Consider the following 17,927-nt stretch of genomic DNA (forward strand, 5'->3'; position numbering starts at 1 on the left):
CAGCTTCTCGGCTTCATTCCATCGGCCCTGATTCCGGTAGGTTGATGCCAGGTTCGCCATGCTGGTCAGAGTGGAGGGGTTTTCTGGACCATATTTCTCCTGATGAATCCTCATTAGCTCGTTGTATAATACCTCTGCTTCGTGATATCTTCCATCACTAGCAAGGCAATCTGCGATCTTCTCAACCAAATCGATGTATTGTTCCTGCTGTATAATAAATTCACGTTCATGCAGAAGTGCTAAAGCATGAGGGAGATATTCTCGCCAAAGTCCTCTATTAGTGTAGTGATTATCCGGAAAAGCCTTCTGCATATGTTCAGCCACCCTCTCGATCCAGTCACTAAACAGTCCCTCCTTTCTAAGCCAGTTCCGGGTTGCAATATGCACAAGTCTGTGCATATTTATACCCATTCCTTGGCTGTTGGTGAATGAGTATGCATTCAGGAGCCCCAAAGCGTCAAGTCTTTGTTTCTTGGATGCTTGGGGAGGAAGAAGTGACTCGGGAATATTTCGTGGATCGATACAGGCCATGAAAAATAGGTAATCCGCTGCCAATTGATCTTGATGCTGAATCTGTTTGAATGATATTAACCAGGTACTCATCACGGGGTTCTGAATATCCCTATAGCGTCCTGGATCTCTAAAGTCTTCACTAAGGAGTTCAATAGCATCTTGCTCCTGCTTTTGGAGTAGTGTGAGGTAGGTAGATAGATTTATACCGTTTTCGATAATATATGCGGCTGCCTGTGTAATTGCCAAAGGTAGAAAGGCTAGTCGCTCTAGAAGAGTAGCTGATATCGCACTATCTTTGAGTAAATCTTCATTTTTCGATATTGTTTCTAGAATTCTCAGTGCGGTTTCTTCATCCACGTCTGGAATCGGAACGGTATTGAATGGTGCCAGCTTCATGGCGAGTTTTCGGTTTCGGGTAGTGAATAGAATACGGCCTTGTTCACTCTCAGGAAGAAGATCCTCAAGGGCTGGAGCTGTGTCACTAGATGTTAGCCACATCTCATAATCATCCGCGTTATCAAAAATTAAAAGCCAATCTCCAGCACGCTTGGATGTGAGATATTTCTTAATCTGTTCTTTAACTTCTCCTGGCTTCACATCACGAAGTTCAAGTGTCTGTGCAATATTCAAGAATGTCTGCTCGATCATGGCATGGCTTGTACATGGAATCCAGAAAATTGAGCAGTCCTTATCTCGGTCCCGTATACGGTGTGCTATCTCTAGGGCCACTTGTGTTTTTCCAACCCCTCCCAAACCTGTGATTGCAACCCTCCTAGGCCCATCTTGCATTGTGATTAGTTCTTCTAGCTTTGTTATTTCATTCTCGCGACCGACAAATCCTGGGTTTCTTGGTAGCGAGACCAGCCAGTGCCGCATTTTATGGCTCTTTAGCAAGTCAAAATCCATATGGCAAACAGGCACGACCGATAACAATAATTTTGCATAGGCTGCTGCTGTCAAAGCTGCATATCCTTGCCACTCTTTCTGCTTATGAGAATCACAATAGTCGCATATTCCTCGGATCACAAGTGTCGGAAGCTCATCCATAAGGCCTGCAGCTTCCATCTCAAAGCAGAGTATCCCATGCCGTTGAGCGAGACGATCTCGTGTTTCCGAATCCTTTATTACCTTATCTCCCGATGCAATCAATCCATAGTGAACATAAGGTGTCCTGGTATCACGCGGTTGTCGTTTAACTAATTGCTCTTTGTCACACTTGTCACAGCTGTCTTCTTTATCGCCATGGAGATAGGAGGAATGAAAAAGAAAATCTGTGTGCTGTTCTGGGGGTGAAAATCTTTCACTCATATTGGGGTTTCGCTCCAGTACCTCCCACACTATTTTTGAAATATCATCCTCGCTCCCGGTCATTTGTTTTGCCTCAAGTTGACCTATATGTGCCAAAAGAGTCTGTGGTGGTTTGTTTAAGGTCCCTGTTGGCTCGAATTGCCCACCTTGAACTGCTTTGCCATAATCATACTGTATTACCCCACTATATTTTCCAACCGGTTTGCTGACCACCACATCGCCTAATCGAATATCATGGCTTTTGCCCGGGACCCCGCCTCCAATTCCCACCATCAGTCCAAACTGCAGCCGAGGAAAGATTGAGCGCATGCGAGATACGACGGCCGCGGCAGACACTTTTCCATACACGCCAGCTGGTAGGCAGGCAATGACTATAAAATGGCCGTTCAATTCGCCAAGTTCATAGGCATTCGGACCGGGGGAAGCGTCACGCAGGGGACTGTGAGCCTTGCTCAGCATGGCGCGGGCCGCCGCCATCTCCAGCGGTAAGGCGCATATCCACGCGATTGTGTACTGATCGTGCGTCAATGATGCCATGATGGGTTAAAACTAGCAACAAAATAACAGGGTCACGACCATTTGCTCTGGAAAGCCACAAAACTAAACAGGAAAACTTTTTGTTATGGGTAGAAGAATGCAAAATGCTGTTCACAGTTCACCAGACTGGGCAAGGAGGGGTAACAACTAGGTACGTGTTCCTGCAAGGCTGTGCACTCAATGCCCGGTCGCCTAGCCATGGGCATATACGTTATAATCAGTTCAATTCAATAGAGTCCTAGACTGAGAGCATATCTTTATATATATTTTCTGGATATACAACTTTATTTAGAGCTTGATTTCTATTCTAACAAAACTTTTGGGGAGAATATCTGGTATTAATTCTTGACTGACGTATCGGAACAGGAATTACTATTATCCGATAATCGCCTATTCCTCTCTTCCTGCCAGTCAGGCCCGCCAGGCAACCATCCCCGCGAGTGTTTGTTACGGCCATACAGGATCATCTATTCTTCTACTGTTCCTATGGCACCAAATCTTCCACCATGGAAACGAAAACTTATCATTCAGGAATTGATAAATGATATGTCACTGATCACAAATGAGACAGCGTATGAAGCCAAATGCACCAGACAAACTGTGAGTAGCATTCGCTCGAATTTAGAATGCTTTGGCGAAGTTGAAGTCCCGTCAAAACGGGTCGGCCCACAGCGCAGCATCACCCCTTGATGCTAGAATATCTCTGTAGACACCTACGTGAACGACCCCACCTCTGGTCCGGTGCGGATCCGGACTGGCGTTTCCTCGATAATCTGCTGCATATGCCATTTGATAGGCAGAGTATATAATTCCAGGTCGAGAGCCGCTCCTGCGGTACTTTTTATAGTATGTGTTTCTGACTGGCAGCATAGTAGTATTGGAGGCGTGTTGCAAAAAAATTATACAGTGCCTTAGGTAGGTTTTTTTTTTTTTTTTTTTTTTTTACTATGACTAGCAACTTACCTGTCTCGCCTAAATATGAGAATATAAAAATGGAGAAATGAGAGGTAAAATCTCTTTGTGGACAGTGGACATGAAGACTGCAAATGTCGAGTTGAAAATAAGAAGCGTAGACAACGAAGACAACTTATTTATCAGAAAAGGGTGATGTTTCAGTAAAGGCTTCCTCGGCATACGTAATCGGCGGGTGGTAGTTAACGCTTTCAGAGCGTAGTAGGCCAACGGGCTACAAGATGTATAGTACTAAGAAGATCAGGGACGTTCAGGAACCTGAGTGGAGGTGTATTGGAATTGGAAGAGACTGAATAACAACCGAGAGCCTTCTCTTGTTCACGTAAACTCCCAAAAGACTTTACCCACTGTATGAATACTGTAATATGGTTCGCACAGTGTGTCGGGGTTTGTATCACCAGTTGCTGACAGTTTTACCGTAGGGAGCATAACTTGGTGTAGTACGCGCGTGACATGATCCCTACAAGAAACTTGTTGAGTGGTGAAGTTTCATCAAATCCATCAATAAACTTTTCCTCCAAAAATATCCTTTCATCTGCATCGAAGGCTGCCTGGATTCTTGCCGTGAGGTGCTCGAAATACCATTGATCATCTCTAACTGTCCCGTAGACTTGCCTGGTCAGATCAATAATGTCGTGAATGTAAACACTTGGGCCGAACACTTCTATAAATCTCTTCGCCTGACCTTGCAGCCCGCATAGCCCGTAGTTTAAGGCTGTACAGTATGCTAGGACGCTCTGGTTATAATACTCTTGTCGTTTAGATATGTCGCTAGTAGATGATGCTTTTCGAAGTTGGAAATCCCCGGTGTAAAGGTAATGCATCAAAGTGTGCCCAATATTCTCATCCACATCAGGCAGTGAGAGGCTTTTAAAGGTATCTTGTGTCTTTGGAGCTGGATTGGTCTTCAAGAGAGAATATAGACTCGGAAACTTATCGAGCAAGGACATTGAGATTGTATAACATCTTCTGCTAAGGCCAATGAGAACCGTCACCGTCTGCCCTTCGTAATCACTGGGACCATATTAGTGAGAATGTACTTTTAAGTACTGTAGACTGGATGGACGTACTGATAGTCGGGATCGCTCGTAGAGCCAGATCGGATATTATCATCGCCTGCCATGGGTGCATCTTGGGTATACTCCCTGGACACAGCTGCCTCCATTGGCATACTAGTACTCTCCGCATTTTTTGACCGGACCACCGTTCCATTTTTCTTACCATAATATGGCCTGTGAAGGCCTCCTTCATTGCTGGGAACGGCTTCTTTTGTGGTGCTTCTCTCGTCTCCGGCTTTCTGCTGCTCTTCAAGCATTCGAGACCCTGATATTGATTTGGGTTCGAGCTCGGGCTCGTGCTCAAATACTGGCTCAGGTTCAAGCTCTGCTGATAGTCCGGGTGCCACAGGCTCTGAAATAGGCGGCCGAGGCTCAGAAACAACAGCCCTCGATATCTTCTTGTCTTTCTCCTTAGCCTTCTTGGACAAGACTACTGGCTCTGGCTCAGCCTGTGTTGGGGTTTCTGGTTCGGGCTCAGGCTCAAGCACAGGCTCGGGCTCTGCACCTTTTCCCTTCTTCTTGTTCTTCTCCTTTGTAGGGACATGCCAGCCTCCCCAGTCATCCTCTTCCTTTTTCTCCTCAGGGATAGGCTCTGGTGATGGGTCTGCGACTACTGGAAGATTTCCCACTACTGGTTCCAACTCCTCGAAGATAGCGCTGGTCTTCTTTTTCTTGTCTTTCTTAGTTGGCACGCCCCAGCCCCAATCATCGTCATCAGCTACCTTCTGCTCTGGTTCGGCCTTTTTAGTATCCAGGAAGCCCCAGTCATTCTTCTTTTCTTGTGTACTGGCATCTCCATTGCCAGGACCAGGAGGGGCTTCGAAACCAAAACCAAATCCGACTGAAGTATTCAATGGATCAGCCACTGAGCCAAATGACCATGGCTTGGTATTCTCTGTCTTGGCCGTGCCTATGCCACCGAGAGAGTCGAGACCCCATTTACGTCTCGGGTTCCAACTTTTATCCCATCCGCCAAGATCTAGGCGCCCACCAGTAGATTTGCCTCCAAGGGAGTCTCGGCTTAGATTTGGTGATATATTACCACCTAAATTGATATCCCGAAAAGAATTGGCAGGGGGGTCGGTATCAGTCATAGTAGGACCCTATAAAAGGGTTAGAGATGAGACTCTAGAACAAAAGGGGAATCGTACTTGATCCTTCTTTTTATTCTTCTTCTTCCCTGCAGCTGCAAAGTCCGCCCACGAATCATCACCATTTCCACTACCGTCGTTCGCCCGACTAAGATCATCATTATTAGCATTAGCTGCTGCTTCTTCGGCGGCCTTTTTCTCCTCCTCCTCTTTGGCCTTCCGCTCCTCTTCTTCTTTGGCTAACCGCTCTTCTTCCTTTTTCTTCTTCTTATCTTTTTTCTTGCTGGTTGTATTCCACGCATCTCCCCAACCATCGTCATCTCCGCCATCACCATCACTGCCGCCTCCGTCACCACCGTTGTCCCCATTTCCATGTCCCGACCCACCGGCATTGCTTCCACCGTCTCCACCATTCTGGTTTTCATCAGGGGGTGGGATTTTATCGCCGTCGTCATTCGGCGGTGGGGTACTCCGTTGTGCGGCTTGATATGTTTTTTTCTTTTTCTTTGCATGTTCCCGTATACCAGATAAGTGATCTAAACTGACCAGAGGGAACTTAGATCTGACATTGGAACCTTTCGCTTCTATCGAGGGTGTGCAATCACCACACAAATCTTTCTGTTTGGCTAACAGCGAAAGCGTAGAGTAATCTGGAGGCAAGTCTTTGACAGCGTCGTCATAGGATGGAGGGGGTCGATCGTAGGATTGAGGATGTAGCGTCCGGGGCTCGATCTCAAGACCGGAAGCTGCTTCGTAGGACCTCTCGGATAAAGCCATATTTGTTTGTTTGGGGATAGTGGGGTTAACACAAACGAATTTCTGATGTGGTCAGTTTCGAAAGACCCCAGACGAAAGCTCGTCTCTAGTCGGATCAGATCATTGAGCGACGCGGGGTCTTTCTGCAGGTCGTGACGTGTCCTTGAAGCCGTACCTCGACCAATCATTACTTTACTACTATTACAATACATATTAAAACTCGCATTTAACATAAGATACCGGTGCATGATAAAGCTCTATCTTATCGACCCCCTTTTGCCGCTTTCTTTGATGAACAGTAAATCGTGTGCCTTAGTCTGGTTGCATAGTGGCCTTGAAGCGATGATACGCTTCGACCTGAGAGCATTCGGCAATCTCTGACCACGACATATCCTCTCTTTCCTTCAGTCTTATAAAAAGTGTATACTCCTCTGAGGAATACTGCCTCTGGTTTCTGGGCTAGTTAATAGAAAGCCCTGAAGAGGCCGGAGCTCTCGACCGATCCTTACCATGCTGGAAATGAAAAGGGAGACAGGAAGATGGGGCGGAAGTAGTTTGGTGGTAGCATAAAGGTGAAAAAGTAGGCAGGTATTGGTCCATCTGATTTAATCGTGAGGATACCACGTCCAAAGATATTGCAGTTGGTGAGGGAGCCATTAGATGGAGCAGGTGCTGTACACGTAACATGTCGATGATAGGGCCCAACTCTAGCCTTACGCTTTTTGTTCCCACATACTTGTTCTCCAAATCGCTCCGCCCTGCTGGTAAATGACCCCCTGAGACGGTTATCTCCATTGTCGTCCCGACTAGAACGAAGCTGCCTCTTGCACACAGCGGCGGCAACTCTCCTGGAGGCCCTGGTTCCTGGTAGCCCTCAATTAACCAATCAAGATTCTATTGACTTGGTAGAGCCTAACTCTTGAAAGTCTAGCTATGCAGATACGTCGAAGAGCTTAGGATCTAACTGTAGAACGCCAATAGCACTCACATGAATGAAATAATTAAAAAAATTTTAATCACAACTAAAACTGCTTGCCCCGCCCCTGGCGCCTATCTCCTTCCCTCCCTCGCCAGCCTTCGTCTCCCACCCCTTCTAGTTCCTCTTAGTAGGTAATCATTGGTATACGTACTACGGTGGTCTGACCAGTTACCTACCTTAATGTGACTATTTATACATCGTCTTCCACATCTATCCCCATGTAGCGGTGACGGTCTCGCCTAGACCTCCATTTTACGGAACTGGCTCAGCAATCCCGTTTGGTGCATAAATTAGGCGACGTCGCGGATCGCCTGTGGATGGGATACGATTCCATCTCATTCCAATATGCCTCGGACCCCGGCGTCTAACCTATCCAGCATAAAATTCCTAAGCTCATTGTAGAGCGGGCACTGGAGAAGAACATGCCTCCAGCCTCGGGAGCCCCCTTCGCAGTGACACTAATCCGAGTCAGACGCTTTAATTTTGTAAATAAAGCGCTTTTGCCCGTTTCTATGTGTCCGCATCTGAATGATAATGGATGCGTGCGGTTTGGGCGGACTTATATAGATATTCCATCAGGCTTTGTGTTGTTCTGCCCATTTTCTCTGTCTTCCACTCTCTGGCCCATCTGTCCTTGATGCGGCGGCGTGTGTCATTTGACCGCAGCGGCCAGGCAGACAGCCTCCCCTATCTACTATGTACCCTCACGTACGGCTTCATTGACGACCTCGTTCCAGGGACGCCGATATGTGCGGGGATCTATAGAATCTGAACTCGGTCGCACATAGACCTCGCCACGGGTCGGGTTCAGGTCCAACATCAGGAATCGTACCCGACCAGCGGGGTCAGATCGTAAACCCGCACCCAAACCATAAACCTATGGTTTAGGTATGTCAACCCACGGGTACCCGCCGAGTACCCATGGGTTTAATGTATAAGCCCCTACCCAACGGGGCCAGCCTCCGTATTTTGGCGGGTCTTACTTTTTACAGTGCCCAATCGCCCTCGCCACCCAGTACTTACGAAGCTCCTTTCCCAAGCCCTAGCTGGGTCAAGAACACTAGCCCACATGCGATTAAGGTGTTAATCAAACTGCTTGGCAAGAAACACTATGTAATTTCAATACAGCTGACATTCCTATCTTACAGTATAGGTCATGATCATACAAGTTCTGGAATCTTCGGCACGATCCACTAAGCACACGAGTGGTGATGTCGCTTTCTTCAAGTGTCGAGACTCTGGGACCTGGTATCCTGGGATGTCTTGTGTCATGATAAATCTTAGTATAAACATTAACATAATGTGCTTCATTCCCAGCTTAGCCCTTATATGATAAGCTTTCTTACTATACAAGTGAAACCTCATAATGTTACACAACACAACATCTAAGATGCAATACTCCAATTGGGTTCAATTCACGTGATTGTATCACTATTATCAAACAAAAATCAACTAATATCCTAGATGACACTAACAAGCGTTTGTCAGCTGTTTGATTGCTTTATTGGGCTTTCCTTATGATGTTATACTTTGATAAGAGATAGGAGCATGATAGCAAGAAAGTAGAGTAAGTATCTGTTGACGTGGTTTACCACTATCGCCAGGGCCAGATAGTGCTTTTGTGATATTGAATACAGCGGTTTGCTAGAGGGGAAAGCTACAACTAGTAGGGGAACCTTATAGCTCCACTTGGAAGGGACTTAGCGTAGCTACCCCTAATGTATATAAAGGCCATAGCTATCCCCCAGACCTACGAAGGGTCGGCAACTCTCTACCTCTCATAGCATACCGCTACTTGCAATCTCACTTTATTCTCCGACCAGCTGGTATTCTGCAAAACCATGGGTATACAGCAGTTCCCAACCACGAGTTGCTTCATTTATTGCAGAGTTTTATACCGCTACCAAACGATAGAAAAATCGCTCTTAAAGTACTGCTTCTTATCGTCTTTAATACCACTTTTTGCCTAGCTCTAGAGCTGCATTTTGTCTATACATATTTTCATTCTCTCACATAGATAAAGAATCAGACATTATTTCTTTGATCACGTAATTTGTAACTTGTACTGTATAGTCACTTACACTAATTGTCCTTACCAGGACATTATACTCCAAAATTGCCACCCAGTTGCGCATCCTCCATTCCCCAACGGGCCAACTTAATGTGAAGCCCTTATACCAAATTAAGGCATATATTTCACGTGGCTCTTACTGGAGTGGAAAAGAACTCAAAACAGACAATTTCGACTTTACATTGGATACCATACCCATCAAATTATTTACTCAGTTGAATTACCGTTGTCCGCTAACTACTATTCTGAGATTCAATATTGGCATTCTTCCCAAGCAGCAGCCTCACCACTGCCTCATGTCCCTCACTAGCTGCTACTAAGAGTGGGGTCTGGCTATATTTATTCTGAGATTCAATATTGGCATTCTTCTCAAGCAGCAGCTTCACCACTGCCTCATGTCCACTCCAGGCTGCGAATAAGAGCGGGGTCCAGCCATCTTCATCCTGAGATTCAATATTGGCATTCTTCTCAAGCAGCAGCTTTACCACTGCCTCATGTCCACTCCAGGCTGCGAATAAGAGCGGGGTCCAGCCACCATCAATCTGACATTCAATATTGGCATTCTTCTCGAGCAGCAGCTTCACCACTGCCCCTTGTCCCTTTATAGCTGCCAATGAGAGCGGGGTCTGGCCACTTTTATCCCGAGATTCAACATTGACATTTTTCTCAAGCAGAATTGACGCGGGTCTCCAAAGTCCGAAATGTGCTGCAAGGTGCAGGCCTGTCATTCCAGTTTCAGTCACAAAGTCAAACCACCCAGATTCTTTGTAAGACATAGCCTGGCTACAGGCAGATACTTTGGCAGTGTCCTCAAGAAGGTTCATTATCAGCCTTTCTCCTTCAATGGAAAACTTGCCCGCGTGGTATCCCCAATTTGCTGATGCATAACTATAAAGAATATATGACTGTAATCTTTCTGTCAAAGCATCTTCTGTTGGGCAGTATCCTTCCTTGAAAACTTCAAATGACAAGTAGGTAGCGCATACTTTCGTCATATCAATATGAGCATTGGGAAACCAGTGTTCCCATGTTCGCTCAAAGTATTCTTGTGTGGTGTAGTGGGCCAAACGGATTATGTCACTCTCTTTATCAACAATCACCAAGCCAGCGCATACTGAGACAATAAGTCCGATATCCGCAATATTATCCCTATCAAACTCAGATGTATTCTCCTCTACGCCAATGGCGTGTTGAAGTTCAGCAGATGTTAGGCGTCTCTTAGCACAAGAAACCCATGATAAAACCTGCTTAGCAAGCACTTGATGTTCTTGTACCTGACCCTGGATTCGCTGCATAACTTGCTCATAAGCATTATCTAATGCTTTTGACCTTTTTTCATCGCTTGTAGCCTCAGACGTGCTCTCCAACTCTTGAAGTGCCCCCTTTATTGCCTTAGCTGTAGTCTTGCATGCTAAAGAGTCAACATAGAGCCGCGCGAGCAGAAACCTGGATAGTTTTAATTTACTGGATTTATATTCTTTCCAACAAGGATGGTACATACATTCCATCAACTGCCTTGGTAATCTTTTTTTGAATCTCTTCTTGAAGAGAATTGTTCTGTGAAATCAAAGAAGGGCAATTCTGCAGTTTATCATGTAGATACCTCTGCACATCTGTATCATTAGCGCGAATTTCAAGTCTCACAGCTCTTTGAAACTTTGCTTCAATTTCTTGAATTAGTCTTGATGTTGCGAAAAGGTTTGCCTTAGTATTCGCTTGAAAGTCAAAGATCTCTCGTATTAACATGTCCCGTCCATCAGGAGCGGCTTGGCATTCATCCAGTGCATCAAGGACAACGAAAGTTCTTGAATAGAGAGCTGCGACTTGGTGAAGTGTATTTCGGATTTCATTCAGCGAAGGACGGGTTTGTTTAGGCTTATGTCGGTTATACAGGCCCCTGACAGCTTCAGGTATGGTAGACTGTCCCAAGACTAATTGCTTTAAGAGGTTTATAATAAGATCGACTGGCCTCTGTTCATCTTGCTGCTTGAAGTTGCAATATAGATATGCAATACCAACAGAAGGGTTGTTTTGAAATTGATCATGGAGGTGGTGTACAACAATAGATGTGATAATTGTCTTGCCCGCTCCTGGAATACCGGGACAGAAAAGAGTCTGATTAGTTTGTTCAAGCCAGTGCTGAAATTCGCTTGATTTTAACACCCACTCGCCAGTACCTTGTTGTCGTTGGGCAATGAAGTCATTTTGCTGAGTGGCATAATTCACTGGTGTAAGCCAATCGATAATGGTTTGATGTTCTTGGTGTCGTTGATGGTCTTGCTGATGAAAGCGAATCTCATTGACAGTATTAGACACTCCTTCGAGTCGACTTTCTAACTCTGATAAAACCTCAACTTGTTAGCAATGGAGGTTTAATATATTCACTACGTTGACAGGCAACTATCCACAGTCATATTTCAAGTCATTGATGACATAGAAAGACTAAGCAGCAGTTTAGGAGATTAACGGCATCTCACGTTTGATTGTAGGCATTTGCTCCACCTCCTGCGCTGGCACTAACAAAAGAAGCTCTTTTGCAAATGCTGCTGCAACAGCTGCTGCGTGTTCCTGCCAGTTCTTGTTCTTATGTGCATCTGCATAGTCACAGATACCTCGGATAACAAGGCATGGAAAGTCATTCATTAATCCTGCTGCCTCCATTTCAAAGCAGAGAACTTTGCCGCCAAGTTTCTTGTTGATCTCATCCCGAAACAGTGCATCTTTAATCACTTGGTTTCCAGATGCAATAAGGCCATAATGCACACGCATGTCCCGCGGCTTTCTGCGGATAATTTTGGTTTGATCGCAGTGAATACAATTTTCACCTCCTTCATCATCATATTCTTCTTCTTCGTCGTCGTCGCTGTCGTCGTATTTCTCTTCGTTCTCCCCAGTATTGATGTTCTCAATATGCTTGCAATCTGCTTTAAAGAGCACATCTTTCAATGACTTAGACCTGGTGTATTTCGGTACAAGCCTAGGCCAGTTGGTCTCCAGATCCTTCAGATATTGTGGTATCTTAGAACCTTTCATTGTATGCTCCTTCTCAATTTTTGTCAACGCAGAGAGTAGCTCCGTAGGAGGACGGTTCAATGCTCCTGTGCGTTTGAAAAGACCCTCTTGTTGGGCTTTCCCAAAATCCCACTGTACTACTCCGCCAAACTCATCTGTGGGGGTGCTCACTACCACGTCACCTAGCCTGACAGACTTTGGTACTCCACCGCCAATACCAACCATCAGGCCAAATTTAATCGATGGGAAAGTAGAGGTCATCCGAGCTGCGACCGTTGCTGCATTATTGTTGCCGATTTCGCCTTTCGGCAAACACGCCACAACAACATTGTGCACACCCACACGCCCGAGAGTATACGAATTATGGTCATTGCGTTGCCTGGGAAGATCTTGGTGTGTTTCATCGAGCATTGCCTCTGCAGCGATGAACTCCTTAGGCAGCGCGCAAACCCATCCCACCGTGTAGTCAATATGTGTTCGAGGCTCGGTAGCCATCCCTGAAGTCGACTGCCAGAACGGATGAGGTATGTTGTATCGAAGCTTGTTCAGAGGATGGAGTGGGGTGACCAAAGTGACAAACTGATCGACTTTAATTGATAACGTTTAGTTAGCCCGGTCTTTTGGTAAAGTTGAATGGATTCGACCTACTTAAACAGTATCAAAAGCTAAATAGGTTCACTTGACGTAGGTATGAGTTTTTGAGCGAAGAAGAGAATTGGCTAGACACTGGACTTAGGTGAAGACGTGACAGCATTCAGCCTTGTGGCGGGGCTGGGCAACTTGGGTGCAGGGAGCAGTTTGGGCACCTGACCACAAGGCTGCACTTCCTCTCGAGTCTCATTCTAGGCATGCTGGACGGTCCTATAATATGTTTGTAAATTCTTTCACGCATGTTTGACTCCTTATCTGCAACGCTGAAGTATTTTCCTAACGAACTGTAGCACGCAGAATTGCGGTCTTAAAAGCTTCCAGATTTGGCGGGTTTTCAGCTGAAAATAGCAGATTAAATTCAGAAATCAAAAGCCTAAGCAACCCTCAAAGGAACTTCATGGGTTGGATAGGGATGATTTCAGGGCGTAGGCCAGGCGCGCGATTCATACCTAGTGTCTAAGGAGATACCGAGCTCTCCATCCACGCAGTCTTGCTAAGGCACTCAGAAACAACCATAATATGTTAGCCACAAGGTGTAGAGTTTCTGCCACTGTGGTTTTGTGCTGTGGAGCATAATCTGTAATCCCCAGTCAGAATTGACAAATTCAGCACGTCTCTTCACTTTTTTTTTTTTTTTTTGTTTTCAATGGAATTTCTAGTAAGTTTAAGCCATCGCCGATAGCCTCAGTATCGCTTTTGACCCTCAGCCCTGAGAGGTGTGACGGTTTGCAGGACTTCGGGCTGGATATCATTTCGGATGACCAATCAGATCACGGGACTGAAGATTATCTAAACAGTGTTTTTCCGAGTTAACATACTTCTGTAGGCGCGTCGCCCCCCGCACCTGATTCTGCTCTTCCCCTCACGCTCATGATTTTACATAGATAGCGCCAATAAGTTCATATCGAAAGGCTGTCACAGCCAATAACTACTAAAAGTCGATATCGACCAACAGTCCGGCTTGTAACAGATATAAATACATGCTGCTACCAACGTAGACCAGTCTCATCAGTAGTCCAGCCATCTGCATTCAATCCTATACGTCATCTCGTACCAGCCATCAAGGTGGGCCTTGCCTTTAAAAACAATACTGGGTGGAAGAGGCCCCCTAGGGCTAATACACTCAATAGAAGTAATTCATTACCGGTTCCCTGGCTGCAGTAGGGAAGGCCTCGCAGATAAATCTACTCTGGTAAACTACCTTAGCCGCAGACATTAGGCCCATTGCAAAGCCAGTTTCATCAAAACTGTAGATACTGTCATGGTGCGGAGCTACGACACCGAATATTGGGGAGGTTGACGCCGAAACTGGGGCTGAAGGTCCGTGCGCGAGTGATTGGAAACAATTGGTCAACCCGAAACTGATGCGTTGGAGAACAGCCAATAAACCGAGGCGGGGGTTGTCAACAGACAATACACTCGAGGTGAATATATCCCCAAGACAGGCAGTGGATGTGATTGGCCTTTAGATGGCTATACAGCTATTTGTAACATCTAACTGCTGGTACCATATATTTTCAATGGGGAATCAAGGCTTCAAAGCGCACTATTCAAGGTCACGACTCACTACGGCGAAATGTATTGAGGTCTTTGATCCTTAATGAATATGTGGGGCATCACCAAACGATAATCGGTGTAAGATATTCGTCTATGTAGTGGTACTGCGGTAGTTATGAAATAAAGAATATCCTGAGTATCTGTTTGGCCATGACAAAGTGCAGGGTTGTGAACTGCTGTGTCTCTCAGTGTTCTTATGTCGGGCGACGGAATAGGAGTGACTGTGCCGCAGTACATTAGTGGCATTGGCAGTGAGTGCTCAGCCTACCAACAAGGATGTTGAACAACACACTGCCAATAATATTTCGCCTCTTGCCGCTAGCTGTCATTGACGTTCTCTTACGACAAGGCTGAAATTTGACAGAAAATACTAGTCTTGGATTTTTTTTTTCGCTTTTTTTCCCCTCCAAGTCAATCTGCTCCCTCATCTGTTCAAAAGGGAGTTAGAGCTGTATTCCAACGTCCTTTCAGGTATTTGTCAATTATTCCCATATCAGAGCGGCACACCACTGTAAATTTTTATCAGACTCTATTTGTCATGTCCTGTCCTCCACGGGAAGAGTTTCAGGTGGGATGGATCTGCGCCCTTCCTGTTGAGGCGGCAGCAGCCAAGGAAATGCTGGATGAAAATTTCGGAGCTCCTGATGAGCAGGATGGAATGGATTCCAACATCTACACATTGGGTCGAATCGGCAAACACTATATCGTGATCGCTTGTCTGCCTGCAGGACAATATGGTAATACAGCAGCTACTATAGTTGCGAACAACATGATCCGTACATTCTCAAAGTCATTGCGGGTCGGGTTGATGGTCGGAGTTGGAGGCGGAATCCCATCCACCACTCACGACATACGGCTTGGTGATATTGTGATCAGTTGTCCAACGGGCACCTGTGGAGGAGTGCTTCAATATGATATGGGGAAGGTTGGAGTGGATGGCACATTTACTCGAACTGGGTCTCTGAACAGTCCTCCTAGATCGCTGTTGACAGCAGTCAATGCTATGAGGACTGCCGAGCTTACTGATGATCCCTGCTACCCGACATATCTCCAACACGCCATCGGGAGGACCGCACGAACCCGTAAGACCTTTACCCAACCTCTTCCACAGAGCGACCGATTATTTCAGGCCCAATACGACCATACATCTGGAGCAGAAAGTTGTGATTTATGCCCAAAGGAGTGGGAAGAGGTAAGACATCAGCGTGAGGATGATGCACCACAACCACACTATGGTATCATTGCATCTGGGAATTCTGTTATCAAGCACGGATGTACAAGAGAACAGCTTCGTCTAGAAACTGGGGCACTGTGTTTTGAGATGGAGGCAGCAGGATTAATGTTGGATTTCCCATGCATTGTAATCCGCGGCATTTGCGACTATTCTGATTCTCACAAGAATAAGCAGTGGCAAGGATATGCTGCTTTAGCAGCGGCATCATACACCAAAGAACTGTTGGGATATATACCAAAGGGCCAAGTGGTACAAGAAATCCTAGTGAGGGATGTTTGTCGTAAGTCAGATCTAGATTAGTCTAGCGTTAAATGAAGACATGATTTACTTACTGATAATTCTCTAGAAATTTTGAATGAAGAGATTAAAGGCACTAATCGACGATTGGATGATGCATATAAGCAACAAGAAAAGCATCACAGTGAACGAATAAATCAAGTCTTGACAGACCAGCAACAGAAGTGTCACCAAGTATTTAAGACATCGAGTTATGAGCAGCATAAGGATATTAATCCTGATCGAGTATCAGGAACCTGTCAATGGGCTTTGCAGAATCCATATTACCTTGATTGGTGGACCAGTAACTGCGATGATCTTCTCTGGATATCGGCAGACCCCGGCTGCGGGAAGTCTGTTCTGTCTAAATCACTTATCGATGATGTTTTTGAAGAATCCAGCTCAGCAGTGTCAGTGTGTTACTTTTTTTTCAAGGATAACGATGAGCAGAATAATTTTGCTACAGCTCTCTGTGCAATATTACATCAGCTCTTTAGTCAACAGCCGAATCTATTACAACATGCAATACAGTCATGGACAAAGAATGGGGATAAACTCAGGCAGGAAGTTGGTGAACTTTGGCGAATTTTTATGGCAGCGACATCGGACCCCACATCGCTAAAGACCGTTTGTGTGCTTGATGCGCTCGATGAATGTTGCCCAGATGACCAGGATCGACTTATTCAAAAACTTAATGACTTTTATTCCGGAACTGGTACATCAACTCAGAAAAATTGGTTGAAGTTTCTCATTACCAGCCGTCCTTATGATGAGATCCGGTCCGGCTTTCAGCCTATTATAGATCAATTCCCACATATACATTTGCAAGGCGAGCAGGAGAATAATCTGATTCATAAGGAAATTGATCTCGTTGTGAAGGTAAAAGTGAAAGAGTTGGCTAAAATATCAAGACTCTCAGCCGATGTGGAGCAGCGAATTGAGCAGCAGCTTCTCCAAATGCAACACCGCACGTATCTCTGGTTATATCTGGCGATTGACGACATTCGTACCACATTTCGGGAGAGCCTTCGGCCAGAGAAGGAATCAATTGAGCTAGTACCCCGATCTGTGAATGCCGCGTATCAGAAAATCCTCAATCGAGTTCCATCTGGTCGGGTAGATATTGTTAAGAAGATATTACAGATTATTGTTGGCGCGCGGCGCCCTTTGACAATAAAGGAAATGTCTATGGCATTGGGTGTGGCTGACAGCCCCAACTCAAAAACGGCTGCAGGAATTGGATATGATCCTTCTAGGCTTCTTATTAATATACGCCAATTATGTGGGCTCTTTGTTTTCATCAGCAACTCGAAGATATATCTCATACACCAGACAGCCAGGGAATTTCTTCTCGGGAGAAACATTGACAATCAACCAACCTCAAAATACTCTTTCAGCAGGCAAGATGCTGAAAGCCAAATTTCACAAATATGTATTCGATATTTGCTAATGGATGATCTGGAAGAGGATCAAGAACAAGCAGAGTCTGATATTCAATATTTTCTGTCATATTCAGCAGAGCACTGGCCTGACCATGCTCGAGAGATGGGCTCATCACAACAGCAAGCAATGACTCATCTTATGTATGATTTATATTGCACCACGTCAAGATTGGAGTTCTGGTTCACCACATTTTGGGGGGCTGTTAATAAACATGAACGAGAGCCCAGAATGGATGCGATACATGTGGCAGCATTCAATGGGCATGCTCATGTATTGGAATGGATCATCACAAGTAGAGCATATACCATCGACGACAGGAATGGCAACGGGGAAACGGCTTTAATGTTGGCATCACAGAATGGCCACAATGATGCTGTAAATACGTTGCTACAGAGAGGTGCCAATTTCAATGCTCAGGGTGGAGAATATGGAAATGCCCTCCAGGCTGCTTCTTATCGAGGACATGACA

The 17,927-nt window shown here is 45.5% G+C and overlaps 4 protein-coding genes across 4 annotated transcripts in view; 1 reads left to right on the forward strand and 3 right to left on the reverse strand.

The window, feature by feature from the left end:
- Positions 1–2,358, reverse strand: part of BDV27DRAFT_146766 (purine and uridine phosphorylase) — a gene marked incomplete at both ends in the record, with an annotated part of 4,195 nt that extends 1,837 nt beyond the window's left edge. The window contains 3 exons of the mRNA XM_032070637.1: positions 133–1,320; positions 1,429–1,904; positions 1,968–2,358. Of these exons, the coding sequence (XP_031925781.1) occupies positions 133–1,320; positions 1,429–1,904; positions 1,968–2,358 (2,055 nt within the window). The remainder of the gene's footprint in view (positions 1–132; positions 1,321–1,428; positions 1,905–1,967) is intronic.
- Positions 2,359–3,587: 1,229 nt separating this feature from the next.
- On the reverse strand, positions 3,588–4,472 carry BDV27DRAFT_131127 (uncharacterized protein). Its single transcript, XM_032067559.1, has 2 exons — positions 4,401–4,472; positions 3,588–4,344 (listed from the first exon to the last, which is right to left on the reverse strand). Exons 1-2 carry the CDS (start codon positions 4,451–4,453, stop codon positions 3,744–3,746), a joined length of 654 nt encoding a protein of 217 aa, XP_031925782.1. The 5' UTR covers positions 4,454–4,472; the 3' UTR covers positions 3,588–3,743.
- A 5,046-nt stretch (positions 4,473–9,518) lies between these two features.
- On the reverse strand, positions 9,519–12,792 carry BDV27DRAFT_159526 (uncharacterized protein; the record flags this gene model as incomplete). The annotated part of the gene is made up of 3 exons (XM_032072882.1): positions 9,519–10,731; positions 10,787–11,624; positions 11,763–12,792. 3 exons carry the CDS (start codon positions 12,790–12,792, stop codon positions 9,519–9,521), a joined length of 3,081 nt encoding a protein of 1,026 aa, XP_031925783.1.
- A 2,129-nt stretch (positions 12,793–14,921) lies between these two features.
- Positions 14,922–17,927, forward strand: part of BDV27DRAFT_15755 (uncharacterized protein) — a 5,085-nt gene continuing 2,079 nt past the window's right edge. The window contains exons 1-2 of the mRNA XM_032072528.1: positions 14,922–16,019; positions 16,086–17,921. Of these exons, the coding sequence (XP_031925784.1) occupies positions 15,044–16,019; positions 16,086–17,921 (2,812 nt within the window). The 5' untranslated portion in view covers positions 14,922–15,043. The remainder of the gene's footprint in view (positions 16,020–16,085; positions 17,922–17,927) is intronic.

The sequence above is a fragment of the Aspergillus caelatus genome, assembly GCF_009193585.1.
Source record: "Aspergillus caelatus strain CBS 763.97 unplaced genomic scaffold BDV27scaffold_134, whole genome shotgun sequence".
Taxonomy (NCBI): domain Eukaryota; kingdom Fungi; phylum Ascomycota; class Eurotiomycetes; order Eurotiales; family Aspergillaceae; genus Aspergillus; species Aspergillus caelatus.